At 38.1% G+C, this 27,189-nt stretch overlaps 2 protein-coding genes across 2 annotated transcripts in view; both read left to right on the forward strand.

The window, feature by feature from the left end:
* Nucleotides 1–5,025, forward strand: part of mov10b.1 (Moloney leukemia virus 10b, tandem duplicate 1) — a 30,329-nt gene extending 25,304 nt beyond the window's left edge. The window contains 3 exon segments of the mRNA XM_036579147.1: nt 2,692–2,780; nt 2,903–3,021; nt 4,214–5,025. Of these exon segments, the coding sequence (XP_036435040.1) occupies nt 2,692–2,780; nt 2,903–3,021; nt 4,214–4,275 (270 nt within the window). The 3' untranslated portion in view covers nt 4,276–5,025.
* Nucleotides 5,026–5,525: 500 nt separating this feature from the next.
* The window catches only part of mov10b.2 (Moloney leukemia virus 10b, tandem duplicate 2), a 30,748-nt gene continuing 9,084 nt past the window's right edge, over nt 5,526–27,189 (forward strand). The window contains exons 1-16 of the mRNA XM_036579148.1: nt 5,526–6,045; nt 6,187–6,289; nt 11,090–11,283; nt 12,870–13,108; nt 15,873–16,122; nt 17,467–17,595; nt 20,023–20,185; nt 20,294–20,448; nt 21,395–21,568; nt 21,679–21,826; nt 22,198–22,359; nt 23,407–23,504; nt 23,633–23,730; nt 23,866–23,964; nt 26,479–26,581; nt 26,689–26,806. Coding sequence (XP_036435041.1) covers nt 5,891–6,045; nt 6,187–6,289; nt 11,090–11,283; nt 12,870–13,108; nt 15,873–16,122; nt 17,467–17,595; nt 20,023–20,185; nt 20,294–20,448; nt 21,395–21,568; nt 21,679–21,826; nt 22,198–22,359; nt 23,407–23,504; nt 23,633–23,730; nt 23,866–23,964; nt 26,479–26,581; nt 26,689–26,806 — 2,388 coding nt within the window. The 5' untranslated portion in view covers nt 5,526–5,890. The remainder of the gene's footprint in view (nt 6,046–6,186; nt 6,290–11,089; nt 11,284–12,869; nt 13,109–15,872; nt 16,123–17,466; nt 17,596–20,022; nt 20,186–20,293; nt 20,449–21,394; nt 21,569–21,678; nt 21,827–22,197; nt 22,360–23,406; nt 23,505–23,632; nt 23,731–23,865; nt 23,965–26,478; nt 26,582–26,688; nt 26,807–27,189) is intronic.

Raw genomic sequence — 27,189 nt, forward strand, 5'->3', positions numbered from 1 at the left:
AGCTGAGATATCAGAGCATTGTTCACCATGGAAAAAAAGAGTTTTGCTGTAATAATCAGATTGTTATTCGATCTGATCACAGAAAAAAAAACCAAAAAAACTTGGTGACACTTTATTTTGAGAGGTCCTTTTTAAATCAAACAAACACTCAGTGGACTCTCAGTAACATGTCAGAAACATATGAGGGTTAGGATTAGGTTTTGGGTTAAGGTTAAGATTAGGTTTAGGATTAGGGCCAGGGTTAGGTTTTGGGTAAGGTAGGGTAAGGTTAGGTTTTGCGTAATGGAAGTAACATATTAACAATACATCTACTTAATGTACGTAATGTATCAACAGAACATCTACAAGATATTTAATGTATTCAGATGCTTCACTACTGCTACTTCACTGATGTGTTGTTGATGTGTTACTGATAATCTGTTAAGAGTTTATTAATCATCTACAAAGGACCACTCCAAATAAAGTGTTACCAAAAAATTAATTGCTGCATTTGGAGTGCAGCAGTGCTTCAGTAAGCATACATTTGCTCCTCAGTCTCACTATGCAGATGATGTTATAGTGTCTATAGTGTTTATTCTGTCAGCTGATTTTTGTAAGAAGTAATTAGTGTGATTACCTGAGGAATATATTGCAGTAAAAAAAATAAAAACTGGATACATTGCTGTTGTTGCTAATGATTGTAGTAGTACAAACAGACCTATAGGAGTATCAGTGAAATTTATATAATTTGTAAGCAGTGACTATAAGGTTTACTGCCTCTAGAGTTTGACACCTCTAGACCATCTTTCAGCACTGGAACTGAAGTCTGCTTTCTGCCTCTCCTTTTTTCTTTCGGTCCAAAATAAAATGATGAACATCAAAGGTCATTTTAGTGTCGTTTTAGTTTATTTGTCGTAATACAGATGCTGTCACCAATGTAACAAAAACGATACATAATGAAATTAAATACAAGAAGGTATTCGCAACTAAATGTTGTTGCCTTGAAAAACCAATGCTGACGGGCATCTGGCCAGTTTCTTGCATTCTTCATGTCCAAGGAGGAAGGTCACCTTTTTCTTCGTCTGGAGAAGTGTGCTTGCTCAAGAACGCACACTCACTTCCCCAGTCACTGAAGTTACACAATACAAATTGAGTCATGATGTTAAAAAGAAAGACTTCAAATGTTTCTTATTATACACTTTTGGGCAAAAAAATTGGCCAAGCCCAAAATATGTTTTTTACTGATTGTTTTGACCTGGTCATAGTCCAGATTTAAACCCTGTAGAGAATATCTGGTCTCACATTGAACACAAATTAGCTTGGCAGTGTTTTTCAACTGTTTGAAGCCATCAATGCTGATGATGGAAAAATATTGATTCTTCTTTCTGTAAACACAAACATTCAACATTTAAAGAAATCAAAGGGAAAAGTTATCATATATTAAGTTACTTTATCTACTTGTTTAATAATCTGTTGTTAAGACAAAAGCTAAATGTTTTGCTAATTTTCTTTTGACCAGGAGTGTATATTCTGTGATCACCACTAAAAGAATAAGATAAGTTAGTTGGTTTTATAAAAGTAAAACTTGCATATCATCACTGTCAGAACAAAACTTATTCATTTTTAAATAGTTTAAAACGCCAACTGTCTTAACATTGTGGAAAAACTTCAACATGAATGGATCAAGAAAAATGCTCAAAAATGCCTTGCAAAAATGTCTTTACATTAAATATTAAGAATGATTTTTTTTCTTTTCCTGTAAAGTTAGCCAGAACTAACACTACATTATACTATATTTTCCCTATTAATAACTGATTAAAATAGATTGATTTGTTGACAGATTTTGATTTCAGCAGGCACGTTGAGAAAAAAAAACTAAAACAATTAATTTGAGTGCATATAACCAAATAAATGTAACTAGTTATTGCCTACCTCTGGTTTCACACAGCAGATAAACTCTATAAAGCTAGAAACATTTGAGCAATTTAGAAACATTAGTGTTGTTAAAAAAAGAGGTTATTAATTGAAAACAAAATGACAAAGAATTCTGGACCCCCATTACTACAATAGTTGTGTTCCAACAGCTAGGCTGCAGCTGAAATAGGAGGGTCCTCAATAGCATTGTCTATGAAGTTTCCTTCTTTGTATAACACAATGCAAAATTGTAACAGTCTACCAAGGCTGCTTTATCACATTAATGTGAATGACGTAACTTGGCAGATAAAACATTAATTCATAATTAAATGCTGTTCTGCAAACTAAAAACTATTTTTCACACCCTGCATTCAATTCACACCTGCTTAAATAGATACACAGCTAAAGAAATGTATTGGATTGCATTTGAAGGATTCTTCTGATTGGAACAGCCATCGGTGATGTAGTGGTCAAGAAATCCAGCCCACCTGGACCGCAGCCTAGCCTTTGTAATGCAGCTAATAATACTAATAATATATTATTTAGGACTGCAAGTGTCTGTTGCTTATTTGAGTTTAAGAAGTCTGACAATTGAGAACTACCAATCATATTTGTCAGTAAAGTACTGTTTAACTAAAACTACTGCAGTAAAGTAAAATATAAATACAAAAAATTATAGTAGCTGATATTATGGGTTATCAGAATTTTAGCACTGTATCTGTATTGACCTCAAACTTTCCATATCGGTCAGGCCGTATTTAACATGCATGCTATTATCCTCTCTTTTTGTCTCTGCAGAGATTCAATGTTGCTATGACCCGAGCCAAGTCCTTGCTCATCGTGGTGGGAAACCCCATCATTCTCAGCAGTGATCCCACCTGGTCCAGGTACACACAATGATCTGCCACCATTGATTTGCGAAATCTCCAAACCACGAGGTCACTCATGTTTGCAATTGTATTTCGGTGTTAGCATGTGTACGTGTTTATATGTGTCTATATGTATTTAGGTTTATTCAGTACTGTACTGATGAGGGAGGCTACATTGGTTTGGATCGTGGCATTGTAGAAGGCACAGAGGCGGTAATAGAACGGCTAGCAGCCCTTAGGATCCAAATGGAGGCTGAAGGTGAGTACTGTGCTGGTAAGAGAAAACTCTTACAGCCTTCCTTTCACTCTAAACAGCTCCTTTATGATTCTCCATTTCGATGCTGGCTTTAACATTCACTCACCAGCTTCATCTCACAACTCGGAAATGCGTGGCATATGTAACACAAATGCTGAGCTTAGTGGTGTAAATCTGCTGAATCTCAGAAGATACAATACGCATCTCAGTAGTTTCCTATTCGATTCAAGAACAGGAGACTTAAACAAGTACCGACTTAATTTGTTTTGATTCAGTGGTGTTAGTCATAGCAAATAAAGAACAAAGTAAAAAGGACGTGAGGAAAAAATAAGTAAATTCGGCAAATGTTTCCCGAAGGGTTTTGTAATTTGAAACTAATAAATCTGAAGAACGTCCCGCTTAAAACAGTGTTCATTTACTGCAAGGTTAAACCACATCAAGTTTTATAGCACAACAGAGAAAAACAGAAGGGAGAGGGGCATACTTTAAAATTATGTATGCATTTTCTAGCTGTTGTTATTAATACATTCTTTAATATTATTAACATCAATGATTGTATTATTATTATTATTATTATTATTATTATTGTTATTATTAATCTCATCATTGCATGAACTATAGGTTACAAAACAATATATAATTTTACTGTCATATACATATAGTTTTTGCACATAGAACACACATAAATAAGCACTTAGCAATTACAAATAGGTAATGTTAGTTGTTAGTTTACATAGTTCTTCAGTTAAGAAGTGTTTTGGGAAACACTTGCTAATTAGTGAACATCTGGGCTGCAGCATAGCCATAGTGGGGTTACATCAATTGTCAAGTGACTTGATTTGCAACTCCAGTATCATTTTCTTACCGGTTTTCTTTCAGCTTCAAATCACATCTGGGCTTGTAGACTGTTGGGCTGGTTTTCAAATACAAACTGTTTTTTTTACACACTTAGTTGAGCTAATGCAGTAATGGAGCGGCACTTAAAATGGAGACAAGAATGTGTTACCAAGAGAGAAAAACATGTCATTTTGGATCTCTATGCATTTGTAAGGAGCTGTGAGAGAGGTAGCAGTCCAGTTAGTGTCTGGTGGAGCATCAGTTTGCCACATCACAGCTTTTTTTTCTTTTAAAATTTGAAAGATCCTATTCTTAAAAGTGTATCATGTCATTTCTCTGTCTCTCTCACAACCTCTAGCAGACACCGAGGAGAGTGCTGTCCAGCAATACATCAACCCTGAGTGGAGGAACGAACAGTGATGTTCTTCTTCTCTCGTGTCTACTTCACCTCACCCCTTATGTTTTGTGGAGTTCTGGTGGACCTACCTCTGCCCTGTAACTGCAATTCTCTGACCCTAGGTCCTGGGGACACAAGAGTATTATATGAATTGTTTTATCTCAGGGCATCTACCTAAATTAACAGTCTTTGAATGACTGAATTCCTTGTTAGATTTTATACCATTCGGCCTCATTCACCAATATAAAAACGTTTACGTCAGATTCATGACGTGCTCTTAATCTGTTAAATTGTTCGTACCTTTGTGATGGTGAGTGTGTGTAGATTCTGTTCTTACTGTAGAACAAATCCCAAATAAGAAAATACTGGTGAATGTCAGAATCTTAAAAACTGCATAAGTGGGTTTTAAGAAGAAATTTCTTCTTAAGAACATTTGGTGAATGAGGCCCATAGTTGCCAACTGATATGTTGTGTTTTTACGTTTTTTACATCAGGCAAGATGTAATGTTTTTGAGCAATTCCCCTTGAACAATGCAACAGAGAGAGCCATCATTGGATGTACAGCTTCTCTCAGAGGAACACACTGTCATAGACATGGCCATATGTATTTTTTTTTGTTTTGTTTTGTCTTCTGCTACCGTTTTAGAGGAACATACAGCTATATGGAAATATGTAATAATTTTGACTGTTGTAAAAGTATTAACTATTATATATTGCATAATTAAATAATGAATAATAAAAAGAATATTTTTCTTACAATAAAGACACAAATTTGTTTGGCAAAATGAAATCAGCCTGCCCTGATTGCTGAGTTGTTTTGAGAGCAATGACACTATAGCGACTGAGAATAACTAAAATAGATGGACTGGACTGGACACCGATAAGTCATAACATGAAAACCACCTCCTTGTTTGTACACTTCTTGTCCATTTTATCAGCTTCACTTACCATATAGTTGCACTTTGTAGTTCTATTATTTTCATCCACTCTTACCAGCACAACACACACGACTCCACCACGTCAGAGACCCTGCAGTGCAGAGAACGTCACTCAAATAATACCTGCTCTGTGGGGGTCCCGACCATTGAAGAACATGGTGAAAGGGGGCTAACAAAGTATGTAGAGAAACAGATGGACTACAGTCTGTAATTGTAGAACTACAAACTGCATCTATATTTTAAGGAGCTGATAAAATGGACAATGATTGTAGAAACAAGGAGGTGCACTTAATGAAGCGGCCGGTCAGTGTATACAGTGAGTGCGTGTATTAATTCATTCGCCATCTTTGTTTTTTGCTCTAACGGACTACCGCCTGTGGGCACCAGGTGGCGCTTTTTCCACCTTTCGCTTTATTCCGCACCTGTACTATCACCCTGAAACTTCTCAGGTTGGATAAAACCATCAAAACTCAACATTTATGGCTCAGTATGTTTTCTTACTGCATTAAACTTGTGTGAATTCCTGTTTTGTTTCAGTTTCTCCTGAGAATTTGTCTCATCTTCAGAGCTGAGCCTTAGGTTTCGTTTCACCGTTAGAGTCTGGTCTTCTGAGGAATAGACGTTTGCATGCCAAGTCTGTTAACCAGATCACATCCGCGTTAGCAGTCCGTCCAGCAGTAGTAGTCCATAACTTCACAAAATGAGTAGGAAAAACAGAAATACGCGACTTCCAGCTCACATCCACTCAGTTGGCCTTGACTTTATAGAATTTCTGCATGAGACGAAGAGGATTGGCATCACCGACAGGGCTCAAATTCAGGAAATCTACAACAGCGAGTTCAAACTCAGAGAGAGGTGAGAGCCGCCATGGCTGGCTGTTGTTTTGATGGATCGTCTAATTAGCCCGAACAGGCCGTATAGGTTGTCTGTAAGTGCCGCTTTAGCTGAACAGGACTAGCCTACTGAGAGCTATAACATTTCAATTCGTCCTCACAGGGATGGTATCAAAGATCCCAGATTCTCCTCAGTCCTCTATGCGCTCAGACAGGACAGCAAAGCTCGGGTCAGCAGGAATGGACGGGTTTACCTCAGCAGGAATGTGAGAAATCTTCCCTCTGTTATTTCTGTCTGATTAGTTGTTCGAAGAGATGGGAAATAAGTACAACTTCAGTTTCTTTCTTCCTTTACCTCAGACCTTTTGACTCCTACTCACTATGGTTAAAAGAAAAGGCTCTATATCTTCTACTCACTGTATTTATTAATTTAATTTATAATTTTTAAATTTCAGAATTTCAATATTCATTACTCTTATCTGCATAATTTTGGAAATTATAAGGTGATCCATACAGAAATCTGAAGCATAGCAATATGTAGATTTCATTATTGCATTTTTTCAGCTCGTTTTTCAGCTCATCGTTTTTCAGTTTTTGACATAGTTTGAAAATGCCTGTTGTCCTTTACATTGTGTCAAAATTTCATGATGAATGGACCAAAAGAAATGGCCCAAAATGACTCTGAAAAAAGTCTGGTTCCATTGACTTACATTAAAAGTGCAGTAGGTTTTTTCCTTCTCCTGTAAAGTTACCATTTTGGAGATAAAAGGTTTTGTTCCGACACCAGCGAAATATGGATTTCCCTTAAATCCAGCTTATATTAGTCACATATGGATACTTTAGTGACAAATATGCCAACTTATTTGGGACAAACATGGGACATATATTTCAGCCATATATCAACATATATAAACATATTTGTGTAGTGCATACATGCAACAATATATGATAGAAAACATTATTCCTGTATGGATGGCTTGCTAGCTGCATGATATATAATATTTTTTATTGCATATTTGTTGCTGGTGTATTTAATTTTGATTTTTTGTTTTGAAAAATCTTTTACTGTTTGTATTGGATATATGTATCAGACACAGAGACAGTATATATATATATATATATATATATATATATATATATATATATATATATATATATATATATATGATCCATACATCGTGCATATGTGTTTACCAACATATTAGACATAAATAAGTACAATCCATATGTCTGCTGTTGTCAGAACAAAACCTTGTCTCCAAAATGGTAACTTTACAGGAGAAGGAAAGAACCTTCTTTACGGTTAATGTAAGTCAGTGAACCCAGATGAACTGAAAAAACTGAAAAATGTCAAAATTGGAGGGACAAATACAAAGTTTTGTCCCGACAACAGTGATATGCATATATGTTCAATATTTGATACTATATATATATATATATATATATATATATATATATATATATATATGTGTGTGTGTGGTGTGTGTGTGTGTGTGTGTGTTTGTGTGTGTGTGTGTGTGTACACAAGTCTGATGCTTCATGATATGTGTGCATATGGCCAAATGTCAGATTTCCATATGGGGATTGCCATCAGTCATCTTCCAGCACCTAATTCTAGGATGATTTATATTTGCTGGTGTTAGAGGTCAGATCCTCGCACATGCTGCTGTGTAAGTGGATAACAGAGCAATTATCAGGATTCATGATTATTAGGGTGCACTAAGCTTATAAACAGATTATGTAATATGCAAGCATGACAGATATTTAGTGATATGTGATACACTGCACTACAGCCTGATTTGAAATTAAAGGGGACATATTACATTCATTTTCATGTTCATAATTTTATTTTTGGGGTCTGCTAGAATTGATTTACAGGCTTCATTGTTCCAAAAACACATTATTTTTCTCATACTGTCCATTCCTATTCACCCTCTGTCTGAACCGCTCTGTTAGATCTCCTGCGTCTTTAAGCCCTTCTTCCCGATGAGCCCAGTGTGCTCTGATTGGTCAGTTCACCCACTCTGTTCTGATTGGTCAGCCACCAGAGCGGTTCCGCCCCTGCCTTGCAGTCTGCAGACAGTCCTGCTACATTTAAAATACTACCAAAAACTATTAATACAATACTTTGTATTCACTGTTTTACTTACTGCAGTAAATAAAATGAAACAGGTCTAATTCTGCTCCGTATGTAGTTTGTCAGTGTTCTTTCAGAACTGACTATATTCATGATATGTTCAGAAAAGCACATTGTGGCATAATGCGGAATAAATTATGGCCCTCCACATGAAAAACACGACCACTTTGTGTGGCATATGGGTTTGTGTTTGTGTGTGTTCCGAGCAAAACACAACAGAATCTAATACTTTAATTAAAAACAGCACAGCAATCATTAGAAATGGTAATGGGAAACTGAATGCATGTTTTGTGGTTTGTAAATGGAGCTTCTTCTCAGAGACTTTAGTCTCAGTGGGACTTCCATATTGAAATGAGGGTTAAATAAAATATAAATAATCATTCTAGACCATTGCTCATTAACAGGTGCAACCAGCCAGAAGCAAAACACAAAATAAATAAACAGCAACATCATCACCCGCTGATATGCAGGGAAGATACAGTGCATGACTGAATATGAAATTACAGAACAGAGCTTTATTTCTCTCCAGAGGAAATTGACTTCCACATACAAAAAAACACACCAAGAGACAGGAGCAGATCAAAACTCTGATACATTGATAAGAACAAATGAACATACATTACACATTACACGCCTTAGATGATTTTACACTGTACAGTAACAACCAGCTTTCTGAATCTGCTCTGAGTGAGCCATTCTCTGTGTAATAAATAATGACTTTTATACAGCTCAGATGAAAGAGTTCACGACTCTTTATTATTTTTAAATGAGACAGCTGATAGTGGCTCAAGGACAGATATTGTGCATAAGATTCAGTTGATGGGATGAGATCATGCTACACTGCCAGAGATCAAGTGAAAGTGTCTGTATAGGGTTGGCAGTGAATGGCCAGCATAAATAAATGGAAATACGGCTGCAGTTTAAAGGTCAGTTTAACCCATGTGTGGTGTTGATGTTTTTGTTACTCAGTGTTCTGGTGGACTCACCACATTATTGTTTTTTTAAATCAATACAGCCATAACAATTTATGTAAAAATACCAGATGTTTAAAATATCACAAGTGTCCAGCGTAGGGTTCTCCTTTACCAGCTGTAGCCAGTCAGCAGCCTGTCCATGTTGTCCACCCCTACACATACTCACACATATACAAACATATACACACACACACACACACACACTAACAGCAGGCCATGTAGGAGGAGAACACAGTGAAGGGACACAGCACCTCCACACTTTTATTCCCTGTGGGTTCACCCAAACACCACATGTGTAAAATGAGCAAAGGCCAAGGAATCTGAGGTTGACATAATAATAAATCACATAATTTTTTTCTTTTTGTAAACATTGAAGACCCACAGACCTTAACACCACACAAGGATTGGTCTGAGGCCAAAATCATCTATTTCTGCCTTCTGCTTTAATGTCGCAATTTCTTAATGCTGTTGTCACGTTTGCTCTGATATGTAAAGAGTATGATTTAACAATTACAAAACTTCATAGATTTTTATTTTGTGTCACAAACTAGGCATAAGAATGTGCTTCACACTTCAGCTGGCTTTTATTACTCTGATGAAACAAATCAATAATAAGAAGTATTCAGTTCAGACAAGCACACTGAGGCTTCCATATGTTGATAGAGGTGAGGCGCTGAAATAGAAACTGAAATGGAAAAAGCTGGCAACAAATGAAAACATTTTACATTAAATAAGTTTACTAAATTTTTTACAGTGTACAGGCTACGGTATGTGCCATGAAATCCAACATCCTCAACAACAGAACAGTTAGTCATCCAAGGCAGTGAATTCCTTTCATTTTTAGCCATATTTTGCACAATGTCAGTATCACTTGTGATGTTTTTGTAATTGTATACACATACTGAGACATATTTGCAGCCAAGTTGTTGAAACGTTACTTCAATAAAATGGACATGAAATGTTGTGGCTCCCAAGACAAAATTTCTGTTCTTAACATTTGGGTTTCTGACTCCTGCGCTAAAGGAAAGGGAAAAACCAGAAAAGCATAATAGATCCCCTTTAACAAACCCTGACTTGTTCTTAGGTACTCCAGGTAAAACACCCAGACCATTAAGCATGGATGGCAAATATACTAGTGTTTCCTCTACGGTGGCTATCTGAAAGGGCACTTCATGTCCCCATCAACTTCCTGTTAGCACACAGTCAGTGTTCTGTAATAGTAGTTGTTTCTGTGCTGTTATTGTTACTGGTACTATGCTTATGATGCTGTTATTGCTATTATTTTTACAAAAGCAATAGAAAGAACTATTAATTAGCATATCAAAACTAAAATAATTTGTTTAACAGGGCTGTATGTAGTAATGTTTTTTTATGGACTGTGCCTTTGTTGATCCAGTACAACTCCAAACAGAAAATAAAACATGACAAAATAGTGACTCAAACAAGAAATAACACTCTTCCTGAAATCCTGGTATTGAAAGGACAGCTTTGGTACCCAGTTGAATAAGGTCCATAAATGTTTTAGGGCAAATTCTAATATTAATGATATTGAAATAATGCAGCGTCTGTGAGGTTCCTGGCAGTTCCTACCCCTTGATCGTCACTTGTATCATTAACTGTGCAGTAGGACTAAACAATTTGGGGAAAATATCTAATTGTGATTTTTCTGACCAATATTGCGATGGCAATTTGAATGTGATTACTTTCTATAAATGAAGCTCCTGGCCCATTTTTCTCAGCAAGAAGACCAGAACAAGTATTTTTCAAACTTCAGTGATGTATATAATGTGCACAAGCTCTGCATTATTAAGTTTTCCCCACTTAAAACTTCCTCAAACAATGTTTAATGCTTTAATAATCAGAATTCTATTAAGATATAATTAAAATTACAGCTCTTCCAATTTGAAAACTGCAGTCTGAAACTTGAAGATGAATCATTCAACCCTACCATGCAGGTGCGAGTGGTGTTACGGGACCAGTGGTGGAGACCTCGTAACAGGCAGCAGAGTTCCAACAGAAGCTCTCCTCTGCCACCTAATGGCCCAGACGCTTCTTCTTCTTCCACTCCCTCAACCCCTGGACCTGAGGGTGGTGTTAGAGCCAGAAGGAAACTAGCTAGGGAAATCCTCAACAAGCTGAAAAATGACAGGTGAGCACACACCTAGTCATTAACACTGCAGTATATTGCAACCAGTATATACGCAGTTGCTATATGTCGTGATTGACGTTTTTTGTTGTGCAGTCTGAATACAAACATTACCATGCTTTAAGAATCCAAATGGGCCTTGAGGCAGAACACATGCACTGAGTAGCTTTAATGGCGGTCACAGCTTGCAGAAATGGTGGTAGAAATGAATGTGACAAATTTAAAAGTTTTGGTTCTTTGGAATCACTTGAGTTCAAAGCAGGTGTTTAGGAACAGTTCAAACACCCATTCTCTGCATCATAATTACACCTACTCAAAATGACTGTCAGCTGTCAGTTCACACCAAATAAAGAAACATTTCCTGATACCATTAGCCCAGATGACATGAGGTCATCAGATAATCTGGGTTTCCAAACTTTTAATCAGATCAGAGCAACTGATTAATTCTGCTGGAATGTTTTGTATGACTGAGGATGAGCATCACTAAGGCTGGAATGGCAAGTATGTCAGGCAAGAATGAACTAAACAAACTCACCATCAAAAACTAGAAACAGAGCAGGGGTCCAAACCATGAAGAAAATACGCAGCAGGACTATGTCTCAGACATTCACAGAAAACTGCAGAACCTGTTGCAGCTGCTGGTAAGTGGGATAATGAGAGGGGGGCAGAGACAGGATGGAGCTGAACCTGCAGCTAAAGTAAGCCAAACTCAAACCAAAGGGGAGAAATAGTGACCCATCCTAGGGTCTAAGCCATGTGTCATGCTTGTGTCACGCCTAAATTAGGAACTGTTTTTTTCTATAAGGGAAATGAATGCTGTTTTCGAAAATTTGCTGCTGTCACGTCCTGAGATAAAGATGTCACTATACTAAAAATGATACTACTACTACATACATGCTGCAGGCAAGCTAACATCCTGCACACTGAAATGATATCACATGAAAATAAGTCTGCTGTTATACTTCAGCAGTTGTATGCCAACACTAACTACTCAAACTGCAGCCTAAAACTGATACAGCAACTTAACTACCAGATTTGAAAAAGCTTGATGGTTTGTGTGGGGCATTTTGGGGAGGTTGACAGAGCTTGCAAGCTTAGCTTGCATTTAGCAGTAGTCTGTTTCACCTAAGGACTTCATAATTGTTGCAGTTCATAACTAATAGCGATGTTGAGAGGAAAAATGTTGGTATGGCAAAACATATAAGCATTGGAGCAGTTTAGTTTACAGAAGGGTGTGACAGTGGTGCTAAAAAAGGCATTATTTTCCTTTATATACATACATACATACATCATCTAAACCGCTTATGCTTCTGGGTCGCGGTGGGGTGCTGGAGCCTATCCCAGCTGTCATTGGGCGGAAGGCAGGATACACCCTGGACAGGTCGCCAGTCCATCGCAGGGCATATTTTCCTTTACAGTGATGTTTAATGTAAATGTGATGTTTAAAATTAAGTAGACTTTTGTCTTTTTTACCTGTTTCGGTGCCATTAGTATGTAAGTTTTTCCATTGACATGCCGTTGACAGATTCAGCAGGTCTGCTGCTGTAGTCCCCTTACTAGTCTAACGTCATTTTATCTTATTTTCTCAGGTCAGAGTTTGTGGCTGATAAAAATGGAATTCACATCAGCTCTGAAACAGAGATGGTAGATGGCAAAATCTGCTTCTGTGTGGAGCGTGAAGAGGTTTATGAGCAGAGGCTTTTTGTGGAGAACAGGGGAACGGGTAGTGTTTACTTCACCTACTATTCGCCACTTCACTGGATACACTGCTTCACGTTTGAGGACCCTGGGAGAGTGACGCGCAGCAATCCTGTGCACCTCAGCCCTGGTGAGAAAAAACACTATAGCCTCAACATGTTCCAACAAAACCCCTACAGTTTCTCTCTCTTCATATTTCACTATGGTACTAAACCTAACCTCAGATTAAAGAAATTGTTCTGCAAAAAAAAACAAAAACGAACAAATCAAAAAAATGTACCAAATTTTCCACTTAGCTTAGATGTAGTTGATCAGCCAAGAATGTCTAGTGTTCAAATTATACTTCTTTAGTTTTGCACTGGAACTAAGAGGCTGATGTAGTTCTAATAAACTAGAGATGAAACGATGTTAAAATTTCATATCACGATTATCATGACCAAAATTATCACGATTATCGATATTATCGCGATATTGTTCAAAAGCGTTGAAAAGTAAAATAAATAAATAAATAAATACTGATACACAAACTGAAACTCGTTTCACCAACTTTTTTATTAACACAGATAGAACTGGCAGCAATATGCACTTTTTGTTTGCATAAACATAAAAAAAATATAGTCAATACATTTGTAGTATTACTTTTGTATTACTTACAATACTCTGTAAACAAAAGAATAGCAAATTATTATTATTACTGTTATAACTATTATTATTATTACTGTTGTAAATAATAATAATTATTATTATTACCGTTGTAATTATTATTATTATTATGAATTACAATAATTAGGGATTTACCTGCATAGATAATTAAATCTGGACCAACTCTGAGGTGGGTCTTAATGGAAAATTACTACTTCTAAGAAGTGCTGCACTCGGGGGGGGATTTCTGTCCGAACTGCAGCTGCAGCATTATTGTGCCGTTGTGGCGCTGTACCCCTAATCAATACAGTGCACCAGGAAAAACAGCCAAAATCACAGAGGAACTGCGTGACCGTGCAGACAGTGTAGAACTCACAGTGTGTCTTCACCTGTGGAGCTGCTTCTCTAAAAGCATTTTAAAACTAAAACATAACTTAAAATTAACGTGCATCTGAGCTGCGGCAGAAACACTCCTACAGTTTAATCTCTGAAACTCTGCTTTTCCTAAAAGCAGCACACAGCGTTTACTCGCGCAAGGTCCCGTCTCAAAGCACACTATCTTCCCTACGTAGTGCACTTCGTGGATCATGAAATAGCAAATCCTTCACCCAAAGAGTGCAGGAAACGTTCACAGTAACAATATATTAACGATAGGTTACAAATTCCCTATTTAAAACTCAATTGCTTGTTAATGATGATCGTGTTTGTTTGAACAGTAGCGCCCTATGTAGGGGACACAGTGATTTGAGACGGTGTTATTCTCTTCTCAGACAGTAAACACTGCAAGCGAAACGAGAAAGGCGAGCTGTGCAGATTGAACCTCTGCAGCGTCTCGTTCCAGAGCTTGTGTGACTGTTAACTCAGAGCTCATTTTGGAGACTCTGCTCCACAGAAATATGTGTTAAAGGCTTAAGTTTCGATTCACAGTTGATTCACCGATTGTTTTTCTTTTTTTTGATGCTTAAAGCTTCATTTTATATTATTAACGAACCATAAGCATAAGTTAAACCACACAGACCATGACATTTCTTCTATTTCGAAGTCCCCACGGACTTCTCTGTTAATGTTAACCTTGCATTCTCTAAAAAGTAGCGGGTGGTGGTCGCGAAGATGACTCGTAAGGTTGGATGTGTTGCCCCCTTTCGCCACTATTTTCTTTCGGCCTGTTCTGCAGACAGGGTGGTCATCTTCAATTAACTTTCCTTCTGCATCCTTATAAAACCCAAAACATGACCAAACGTCAGACTTGGTCTTCTTAGAAGGCTGAAATATCTCCGAATCTCTGTCACTACATTCCCCCATGTTCTCCCTTCTCTACCCCTCTCCCTCCCCCTTCCCCTCTACATACACACAGAGCTGCGTCTGAGAGATGATTCTGCCTTTGTTTGATTCTGTGCAGCGAGTTTTTCACACCACGGTAATCGGCCGCGGTTTTAACGATACTTTAAAGTTCAAACGGTACTACTAACCGTCGTTAATTTTACCGCGGTTTACCGTGAAACCGGTAACCGTTTCATCTCTATAATAAACACCAGAATACATAATTTCTCTCAGCCCACTCAAACCACATCCAGGTGTTCCTTTAGGTTGCATGGACTTAATGTGGTTTAGAGCACATTATGATCTGCTGTGGCCTCTAAAAATGAATAAAACTTGATAATGGAACTTCAGGGGGGCGGCCACTTTAGATGAGTTGTTTGCCAAATCTCAACAACCGATTTCTGTTATTTCTATTTATAAATACCTGTTAATCTTGAATTTTTTTAACTGAAGATATGTGTTTATAAGAGAAAGAACAGAAATTCCTTATATTTTACCATCCATATGAAGAGTCTAATTCTGTGTGGGGAGTCAGAATTTAGCACTACTCCTGTTATTTAAAGTGGCTGTCTACTGTGTTCAGCAACACGGGGATGTTTTGTTCGTATTCAAAGTTCATATTAAGCCATACTGCCCTCTTAACCACATTAAGAAGTCTTTGCGACCTTAATGAAGCCCTGCATGAGGTTTGAGCAAGTTGAGAAATGTTTTGAGGAAAAGATTTGTGTGACTACTGACTTCTGTTTGCTAGCAATGTAAGCCTCAAAGCTCTAATGCTAAACTAAAGAGGCAAAATTTGGACACCAAACATGTCTTGGCTGATTAACTGTGTCTAGGGTAAGCAGAAAATTATGTAAATTCAATTTCTCACTTAATCATTCCTTTAAGATTCTTCCTGAAGTTGATACACAGTTATGTATTCTGTCCACCAGGTAACACGTATGAGATCAAAGTGAAGTTCCGTGCAGAGCATGTGGGTTTTTACAGGGTTACGGTGGCCTTTGAGTTCAAACCGAGCATGCAGCCGTCCTCCAGACCATTCCACATCGTGCGCTTTATTGAGGCAGAGTTCAGGACACAGTTGGCTGCAGAGCTGGCACCCGTCGAGCGCTACAGACATCCCAAAGTGAGCAGTGTCCAAGCTGTGAACTTTAGTGTGGACGAAGGAATGCAACCAGAGGGGTACGGCTTAAGAGCACACGTTATTAATACATAAAGCTTTTATATTACATCACATATAATTATTACTCAGAGCGTTTAGGAAGTATTCAGTAGTATTTTCTATCTGTGTTGTCCTGGAGTAGACTTTATATTTGTATAAGTTCCATAAAAGTTACATAAAATAGAAAATATAAGTTATATATTTATGTAGACAAAAGAAAGTGCTGTACTTCTATCATTTGGATGCAAAAACATGTAGGTCACTTTCATACCCTTCTTGTTTGGTGTGGACCAGTCAAGATTTTTCTATAGTTTGGTTAGTTTTCACAGGTATTTTTGAACACTCTACCCGCCCCAAACCACTAAACTGTGATCTGCCAAAAAGATCTCGGTCTGCTTCTAGCGAACCTTGTATTCATTCATGAAATAAAATACTCACTCTTAACAAATTAGCTTGATTATAGAGTAAATATAGGTGGAAAGGCAGGTCGAAACATATGCAGAAAGCTGCTAATCAGCCCAAATCATTTGATTTAGTCCTATAGTATGAATGAAGTTATGACAATTATTTTGAGATATGTAGTTGCCATACATTTGCCACACACAGGTTCACTTTGAGGTTCTCCCCCAGTTCCTAATCACCAAACCGTCAGCATGTTTTGAAACCATGTTATGGCACAACAAAGATTCATTTGAAAGCACACGACTTGGCCACTTTGATAAGTTCCTCAAAGCACTGGTTCACAGCAGTGTTGCAGATGTTTTAAAGCATTTCAAATTGCTGTTCTGATTATGCCAGTCACTTGCTGTTGCTAATGAGAGAGAAGCAATAACAAAATAAGAGAATATGTTTCGGCACGTGGACCATAAATAGGTGGCATTATTACCAGCCTTAAAGCCTAAACCAAGAACTATTGTAATAAGTCCAGTCAGCAGCCTTTTTGCTTTAATCCTGCATTATTTAGAATTTAAACAACCTAATGAAAGACTCAGAGATCAGGATGCGTTTATTTTAATTGCTTTAATTGTGATAAAGGTAGACACGAAGGGCCAAAATTGTGTTAAGCTCCTGCATAATCATGCAGGAAAATGTGAGGGTTAATAAATTTATACCAAGAGTATATGTAAGAGATTCAACTGATTTTATATAGCGATGGGCAATGGAGGCAAACTTGAAGGTGTCCGAGTGCTTGTATTCCCACCAAATTATTGACCAGTCAACACACAAACGCATGTGTAAATCTTTAGCAAACAATCTAGGTATGAAAGCAGCTTTAGACAGTGGGCTGGTTTTTCTGGATGCTTTCCCTAGAAGAAATTATCCTTAGGTTTCAGTGTCGCTGTCTGTTGTGCTGTCTCCTGTAGCCTGGCCATAAATCATCTTAAAAATGAGGTCCTGTTGCTGCAGTACAAATGTCCATCTTACATCAATGATCTGACGGCATTCCTGAAAAACTGTTCAAGGGCTTCCAGCTCCCATCTCCAGGATATAAAGTAAGTGACCCACAGCACTCATCATGCCCTCACTACCGAGTTGAAAGTAATCATACCGCTTTTACTTAGAGCTTATAAGTTCACTCTTCCATACACATGACCAATTTTCTGGTCAGCGCTGATCAGAGAGTCTGCTGGAAAAATTTCAGTGCCCATCAAGGTGATTGAATATGACGGTTTGACTCAGTTTGACTTAGATTCAGTTTGACGTACGTAAGGGTCCAATTATGCGAAACACCTGTGTTGTTATTAAATGATGTGATTTGTTACTCCACACATAACCGATCACATATTCAAACAGGTGGCATTATTATCAGCCTAAAAGCCTAAATTAATACCTGTTTGCTAACGAAAACATAATGTTGATTCATGACATGGCTAATAATGATCTTTCATTTTCTCTGTTTCTTTGTGGCTCTTGCCAGCATCAAATGTATCTGAAGTTTTTCTGCAGCTTGAGATGCACACAAGCTTGTACCTTCCCTTCCAGCACTGCTGAAGCCACACTAAACACTAAAAGGCCAGCTGCAGAGGTGCCAGACAAAACTTGTTAATTAATAGCTAAAATATGAGTAAAAATCTATAAAATAAGTAATTATTTACCTAGATATATTGTCTTTTATCGCAATTAATTATTTTGAATATTCATGCAATATTTTACCAAAATAACAGTAAAACCTGGTAAAATAATGCAAATGTCTTTGAAATTAAGATCATTTGTTTTTGTGAATTTACATTCTATTTGTAAATTAACTGCAGTGTTAAAATACATAATACAACAGTTAGTTCCAGCCATGCAAGCTGATTGGTTGAAAAGTATTCTATCCATGCTGTTATTTCGCCATATCATCACGGGTTTTTCACACACACTGTATCACTCCGCTGAGACACCGTTGCTAAGCAACGACTTTGACAGCTGTAGGAGACGCTTAAGCCATTCGAATGTTTTTACTTGCACAAACAGAAAATGGACACTTTTAAGATCACATTTGACCGACAGCCTGACTCTGAAGACTCTGAAGATGAGACTGCGCTAAATTCCCAAACTGTCAGTTGGTCTGTGTGGAGCTGGAGGATGAACTGCCGGCTGTGCAGCGAGTAAGCGGAGTTCGTTACTCTGACGTAGCAACAAGCTGCTTGCTAAGGAACTATAATTTGGCGGAAGGAACTGCTGACATTAAAACATATTAAATGACACGTTCACAGCCCAATTTATTTATTTATTACTTTATTTATTTAACTGTTTTATACAAGCAATAGAACACTGGAGATTGTGTGTTATCGCGAATAACATCACGGCTGTGATGACCTACGGTGATCTGCGACCAAATCACAGTCATCATGTTATTTCGCGATAACACACTCCCTCTCATGTTCTATTGCCTAAGTATATCACTGCTGTCAGAACAAAACCTTGTATTATTTTGGGCCGTTTCTTTTGATTTATTCATCATGAAATTTACACACAATTTAAAGCACATCAGGCATTTTCAATTCATGTAAAACACTGAATAGCAACAAAAATGGAGATACAAGGTTTTTTTTTTTGACAGCAGCAACATGCAGGTTTATTTACATGCATTTTCAAAGAAAATTAATATTGCCCATCAAATTTGACGGCAGTTTGTCTGTGAAAAAAAACATTTTTGAGTTCAGTTGTTGGGTGTTGATACTGTTGATGTTAAAATGTCCAGTTAAAGCAGCACTACATAAGATTTTTTTGTCAAAACTTAAAGGAGTAGCAGTCAGGAGAAAATAAAAAGGTTGGATTTTGCAGGAGTTTTTAGGCCACTTACATCTTTACATGTTAATGTCATGCACAAAAGCAAGGTCGGGCTCGATGTTTAGGTCGCATAGGCGAACATTATACTGATGAGAACAGTAGATATTTCACTTGCATCCTCTGAAGACACATTCTTAGCCAAATTCTGACTGAATTTTATTTTGATACTCTTTCAGCTCTTGCAATTATCTGATTTATCCACTCAGGGAAGGGATCCGAAGCACAACCGATGTTACAAAATTTTCTTTTGCACATGGTGTGCAATTAGGCATTTCCACCAGAAAGTTGTCCTAAATCCCCAAAATGTACATGTTGCAGCTTAAAAAGTTTAATTTATATTGTTAATTTTAGAAAATATGATGAAAAAGATAAAAGACAATTAAACACAAAAACATGTCAGAAAAAAACAGAATAGAACTGCATATTGACCTGCAGAAAAGACAGTGGATGCTGGCTGAACAGCCCCTGGCCAGCTTTTTCATGAAATCTGGCAACCCTAGCATCAAATCAGTGTACATGTGGTAATTGCAAACCATCAAATAAAGTTTAAGTAAAAACATTTGAGCACTGATACCCTGGAATTAACTTTCAAGGTGGAGTGCTGTCAGACTTTATAGGTTATTTCTCTGTGTGATGGTGATTAGGTCTCTGCTGGAGTCTCCTCTGAGTTTTCATAACTATGCAGAGCGCTTCCAAATGCTACTTTACCTAGAGGAGTCTCAGATGCATGTAGATATCAAGAGCTACGATAAGGAAGATGTCACCATGAAAAGGGACAAGTCCAATAAGAATCTGCTGGTGCTCAAAGTGAGTATGAAGCAGTGTTAATGTTCTTTGGCAATTGAATCCTTATTGATATTGTGGTAGTACTGTGTGCTTTTCAGATCAAACTGGCTCATCTTTCCATGTCTCCAGGTTCCAGGTGTTACTGAGAACCGGCCATCAGTGCTGAGAGGAGACCACTTGCTGCTCACCAAGAGCAAAGACCTACATCTGCAGTGTGTTACCAAATACAAGGGCTATGTGCACCGTGTAGAACTTGACCAGCTCAAACTGGGCTTCTCTTCAAGGTAAGACAGGCTTCAGTTGCTGTCCTTCAACTAATACACGCCCAAAACTTCTCTCAACCTGCTCAAAGTGCCTCCAGGTCTTTGTCAAGGTCACACAGACTTGTTGATGTGGTTTAAGATACAGTATGACTTAACTATAAATATAAACAAAACTTTAGACACCGCCTGTTGTGATGAAATTCCACTGCCCGTTCCGTGCACGCACATCACGCAGGCACAAGAACGCTACAATTTATGTTCACGATTTCTGTTGTTTCTTTTTATGAATAACAGTTAATCTTGAATTTTATAACTGAAGATATATCTTTACAGAATCTAATCTAGCAAAGGGGAGCTAGATTTTGGAGGGGAAGCAGAATTTGATGCAACACTGTTGTCTTGAATGGCTGACTGCAGTGTTCAGCTACACATTCAAATATTGTTTGTTTTTAAAGCTCATAGTAGGTCATACTGTGTCTTAAATACATCAACAGGTCTGCATGACCTTAGTGATGAGGTGAATGTTGTTTGAGCAGGTTAAGCAAAGTTTTGGGAAAGTATTTACAGGAAAGATTTGGGTGATTATGGACCCCAAATATGCCTTGGCTGCTTGATTACATTTGGGTAAATGGAAATAATGGTAAATGGAAAATTGTGTACATTTTTTTTGCCAATAAATTTCTTTAATCTAGAATTAGGTTTAGTACCTCAGTGTAAAATTAAGAAAGAGAACAGAAGCTAGATGGAAAAAAAACAACTGCTTTCAGCCTAGTCATAATCCACAAACCAAAACTAGTTTGGCTTATGTAACAAGACACAACCAGATCACTGTTGGTTTTCTAGTGCTGCAGTCTGCTGTAGTGTTTGTCGACTGGGATTTACAGAGATTTTATGATTTTTTTTAGTTTCAAAATAAAATAAATCTAAAGATTTAGACTGCATGTGTTATCTTTGTATGGTTCCACAGGTTCTTGGCCAGCTTCATAGATGATATGAAGTTTCGGGTGGAGTTCACTGTTAATAGGCTCCTGATGAGACTCCAACATCGTGCTGTGCAGCTAGCTGTCCAGCACAAACTTGAGGAGGTCCTGTTTCCTACAGGGTCAAAGTCCATGACCACAAGGGCAGAGCTTTCATTGAGGTCAGTGAGGCAAAAGATGCTGTTTTGGAAATGGTTGCATGAACATGTGTGTAGGCTGTTGTAAAATTAAGATGTTGTGTGTGTACGTGTCTGTATGTTTGTGTACTTAGACTCTTTGATAGAAGCCTGGAGCAGAATTATGAACAGTACACTGCCGTGTGCAACATTGTGGCGGGTGTGTCCAAGCCTGCCCCCTACCTGGTGTTTGGGCCTCCAGGCACTGGCAAAACAGTCACCATGGTGGAGGCCATCAAACAGGTGGGGCAGCTTTGAAATATGACATTATTTTTACCTGGTCTTGTCTCGGTCTCAGAGTAAGGGGGACTTGTATACTAATCTTGAGACCAGCTGTGTGCAAGGCCTCCTTTTCTTGCTTGGTAACTGATACATTTTTTAACTGTCATTGCTAAATATCAACTGGGCTGCAACAAACACCACAACACTGTAATGGTAGCATGCCGAAATTGCTGAGAGGCCAAATGGCTGGCTGCAGCACTGAATGCCAATCCATGTTCCTTGCATACATTCCTTAGTACATTGTGGCAGTTTACTGCAGTGAACTACATCTCTCTCTTTATCTCTCTCTCTCTCTCTCTCTCTGTCTTTTTCTCTTTTTCTCTCTCTCTCAGGTGGAGAAGAGTGGTGCAGATGTGCGTATCCTGGCGTGTGCCCCCTCTAACAGTGCTGCGGATCAGCTGTGTGAGAAGTTGCTACAACACGTAGACTCTTACAAAGTCTACCGGATGTATGCCTGCAGCCGTGACCCCGAACTTGTGCCCCTTGGTCTGCTGGTTAGTAGTTGTATTTAAGGGTGGGCAGTATAATGTTTCTAGGTCTGCCAAGATTACTCAAATAAACTCAGTAAACTGATTAAATAAAACACACATTAATATTTTCCTTCTCGATGAATCTCCAATGATAAGTCGGTAATGATAATCAAGGTATCTGATTAGGCTGTCATTCTAATCGCAGGCTCAAGATGCTCCACAAGGGGGAATCATTAGGGTCTAAGCATGCATATGTTGTTTTTGCCAAGATTTTTCTTCTTATTATTGTTCTTATTTTTTTTCTCCCCATTGCATACATGCGCCTCACGCAGACATATGGATGCTACCAATTACACTTGCGATTTCAGTTGTTTACGCATAGAAACAACCGAAATCACAAGTGTAATCTGTAGCATCCGTATTTAGGATATTTTGTCTAGTGAGGGTGCTTCTGTAATACTCTGTTCTAATCTGGAGTTAGACTAATTTAGGATCTTCAGTTATGTTATAATAGCTACTGTCCTAAACTCAATCCTAACTGAAGTTGTAATATGACTAAACAGATATGGCTCCAGGCCGAATGCAGATTTGTTTAACTCCTAGCTAGCTAATTGGGGTCTTGCTAACAGGCTCCTCCAATAATATTATGAATTAAGCTTTAAGTTGAAATATTTACAGAGGACTCTACTGTAAAACTGCCTCAAGCAAAGTAAACTAATTTTTACTAGAATGTCTGTTCATAAGAAGCATGAGAAGTGAATGTACACTACCGCTAGCTTGTTGCTAACATAACATTGCAAATCCCAAAAAAACTACCATTATAAACCGTTTTCAAGGTAAAAATTCAGAATTCAAGTATTCAGTGAATTCAGTGAAAAAATACATATTCATGTAGAGAACACACATAAGAACATGTCAACACCAACAGTATATTTTGGTTTGAGTTTGTTTTTAAGCAACTTGCAGATATGGAACAAAGTAATTTGTCTACTTTATGAGCTAAAAAACAGTGACAGGCAAAAGTATGTTCCTTTATGAGGTAACTGAATGGTCTGCTTGTTGTCTCTTTAGAGTAGCTGTAACCTTAAGGGTGAAATGTATGAGTTTCTCAATAAGGAGGAGCTGATGGAGTATACCATTGTAGTCACTACTGTGTGCACAGCTGGCAGGTAAAAATCTTTATAATCTATAAACCTTTATAATCGTTTTTGGACACACTAATCCTGAGCCAGTTTGAAAATTCTCCCTAAATCTTATCTGGTGTGTGCTTTGAGTGCATATGTGTGTGTGTGTGTAGACTGGTCACTGGTGGGTTACCTGTTGGTCATTTCACTCATATCTTCGTGGATGAAGCTGGTCATGCTGTGGAGTCTGAGGCCATTATTGGCATAGCTGGTAAAAAAAAAATTCTAAAAAGGATATTTTGTAATGTGTTGGGTGTATGTGTGTATATGTTTACCTTAACCTTCTTTTGTTCCAGCTTTTAGTCATAGTTGCACCTATAAAAAGTATGTGTGTGTGTTTGTATAGGTCTGCTGCATGCAGAGACAGGGCAGCTGGTTCTGGCTGGAGATCCAAAGCAGCTGGGACCCATTCTGCGGTCTCCAATCGCTATTAAGTATGGACTAGGTGAGCTACAGAACTCCACTTTCTCTCCACAGGATGGCCCACTGTAGGGGCAGGTAGTATGAAAATATGTTATTGTTATCACAATGAATGATGTCACAGCATGCGTTCCTGAACATATCACAGGTATTATCAGTACTTCTAGAACTGTGGCCAGTTGCATGCTTTATAAAAGACAGAGACGCTGCTGAATTAAATCTACATAGTAACAAGGAGCTGACTGGATGTTAGCCCATTATTATTTATTATTTTTTAATCAGTTGTTAGACTTTTCCTCTTCCTGTTGGATTTAATGATCCGTGTTACCTTGAATAAAACCAAACGTCAGTGTGTAACACTAGATTTCACTTAGTAAGGTTAGCAAACCAAAAAGAAAGGAGGACATTTGTGGCCATTGCCTAGGTTTATTTACAAAGTTACTAATAACACAGCTCGACTGAGTTGCTTTAACTCTGTTGTTCAGGTCTTTTTTTATTATTTTCAGTTCTTTTCAGCCTCTTCACACTCAGCAGGAACAACTATGTACATGAATAGAGCTCACCAGATAGCACAGATAGAATTCCTTAGAGTAGGTGATCCATTTTGCCGTAGTTAAGTGAAAGGTTTCCCAAACTCTGTGCAAACCTCTCATCTTTGTCCAAGTGCATACTGTTCTGGTAAAACGTCCAGTGGGAGTATGGCCCAGGACACGAAGCAGAGATATCAAAGCAGAACAAAAATCTGTGTGTTTATAACGCAATACAAACATCAGTAAAGTTTCTAGCATTTCTATTCAAGTGCCTACTAAACTATAACCACCACATAAAGCACATAAAACTGCAGTAACTTATGTTCACTCCTCAACAAGGTAAAAAAAAGGCACAACAGATTCATGGTTTGCGGTTGTGGATTGTTACGGTCTATTTTGCTAGCTCTAACTCTCTTCTTCTCCCATTTTTCTTTGACTCATTACAAAGTAGCCTCTACTAAACTCTAGCATTGGCAAAAGTATAGCACCATGACAGTATATTACATCTGTCACAAGTGTATTTAAAGTATTCAGGTTATTTCTTGTTTGTGTTTTCACTACTCTGGTTGCTACATTGTGCCTGCTCCAACATGTTAGCAAACTACCAAAGAAAAGAAGGACACAGTGTCATTGATGCAAAGCATCAAAAGGTACTTTAGTGCTAATAGCGGCCCCTTGTGGAGAATCTTCAGCCTGCTAAACGTGAGAGTGAGTGAGTTATAAGCCAGGTCACGAGGTGCTTCACATCTAAAAATGTTGCGTAGATGTCTATAAGTATTGCAGCTTTACTTTTTTGCCATGTGTCCCATGTCTTGCTCTACTAGGTTTATAGCCCTCTTACCCTTTTTAACCCTTTAGACTTTAGAATTGTAGAACACTTCTAAACTGATGTTTGAACTGAATTGAAATAACAGACTATGTAGCAGGTTCAGATGAATCATGTAGTGGAAGGTTGTGAAATGTCCATAGAAATACAAATTGGTATCAAATGGCAAAATTATGTGCCGAAACATCAATACTGAATGAGATTTATGTTCGCGTACTGGTAATTTATCCCATGTTGTAACATAAAGTGGGCTACATATTCAATAAACTAGCTATAAAACTATGAAAACACATTGCTAAACAAAGATTTCAAAAGATTTGAATCTTGAACAAGCTTCCGTTTCCTTGCTGTCCAGGTGAGCTGAAATCTTGCCAGATATCTAATAAACAGAATACTTTTGAATGCCATATGTCTCATCCTTATTCATCGTAAAAAGGGATCTAAAGTGTGATTTGTGTCGATGATTGTTGTAATCGTCATGTTTTCTGTCAGAATTAGTTTAATCCACATCCAATGCAGTGAAATGCAGAGCAGCTAGTCGAGGCTGCTGTGGAGTCTAGAGGGTTAAAGCTGAGAGATGGATTATATTCTAACAGGAGAAAAGTGATTGTATTCGCTGATCAGAAGCAAGCAGGCTGTTCTCATGTTGTGTAGTCCAGACAGTAGTGGGTCATTGAAAGCTCCAGTGAATTCAGTAGACTAGTTTAGGTTCTGGGGCTAGATGGAGTAAATGTAGACAGTGAAACTGGAGCTGGAATTTGGACATTGTTTTTACCAAAGAGCATAAATGAAGGCTACTTTGCTGCATGTCCACAGCATCCCCAACACCCATCTCCCTATATTAAGACAGCTTACATTGTGATAGACAGTGAAAGTGGAATTGGTAGTTCTGTGACCAAAGCTTAATTAAAGCTGCTTTGTTGTGTGCCAACAGCATACCCAGACCCCCCCCACCCCCATATGAAGGCAGCTTACAAGTGTCGGTGCAGAAAGCAACTTGGGCAAGCTACTAGCCTGTTGGCTAACAGGAAAAGAAAGCATTGTGAAGGAAACAAGCAGAACAAATGCAGCACGACAATATTTCATTGCTTTTGGAAGATTTAGTGACAATGAGCTTGTTGCGGTCACTATGGCGTTTGACACTGTATTCCTTTGTGTTTGTCTTGTTCTCCCTCTTCTGTAGGTCTGTCCCTTCTAGCGAGATTGATGACCAAAAATCCTCTCTATCAGAAAGAAGAGACCGGATTCAACCCTCGCTATGTCACCAAGCTGCTGCGCAACTATAGGTGCAGCAAGCACATCCAGCTTCTTTATAAATCCACTTGAAACTCAGCTCATTTATCAGAGGTTTTGTTCTGCTTTAACCCATTATTGCTTCCTGTCTCTTGTGCAGGTCTCACAAGTCCATCCTTAAGATTCCTAATGAGATGTTCTATGATGGAGAGCTGCAGCCATTTGCAGACGAGTTCAGCACCAGCTTGTACTGCAACTGGGAACACCTTCCTAAGAGAGTGAGATACAGTATACATGTACCTTATAGGGTTGCATGACTATAAATTTTGGCTGGGCTGGTTTAATGTTGTGGTTTAAGGTGTGAGATGTACAGCACAGGAAAGCTTGTTGTTGTATTTCAATGAGTTTCAGCTTCTCTGCCCACAGAAGTACACAGACTGTCTGATGTAAACTGCGCGCCAAAATCAACAAAGGTCTCAGAAGCTCACCACTCACAGAGAATTTGGCCCTGCCTCTCCACGCTTCCATGAACTGGCTTTGTCAGTCCGAAGCAAGCTAAATGCTAGTAGCAAGCAGTTGTATCTTCAAGCCTTTTAGAGTGAGATATAAGCCTGGTGGCTGAACCAGAAAACATTCATGAAATCCGTTTTTTAGTTCTTGA

This window comes from Colossoma macropomum, unplaced genomic scaffold (assembly GCF_904425465.1).
Source record: "Colossoma macropomum unplaced genomic scaffold, Colossoma_macropomum, whole genome shotgun sequence".
Classification (NCBI taxonomy): Eukaryota; Metazoa; Chordata; class Actinopteri; order Characiformes; family Serrasalmidae; genus Colossoma; species Colossoma macropomum.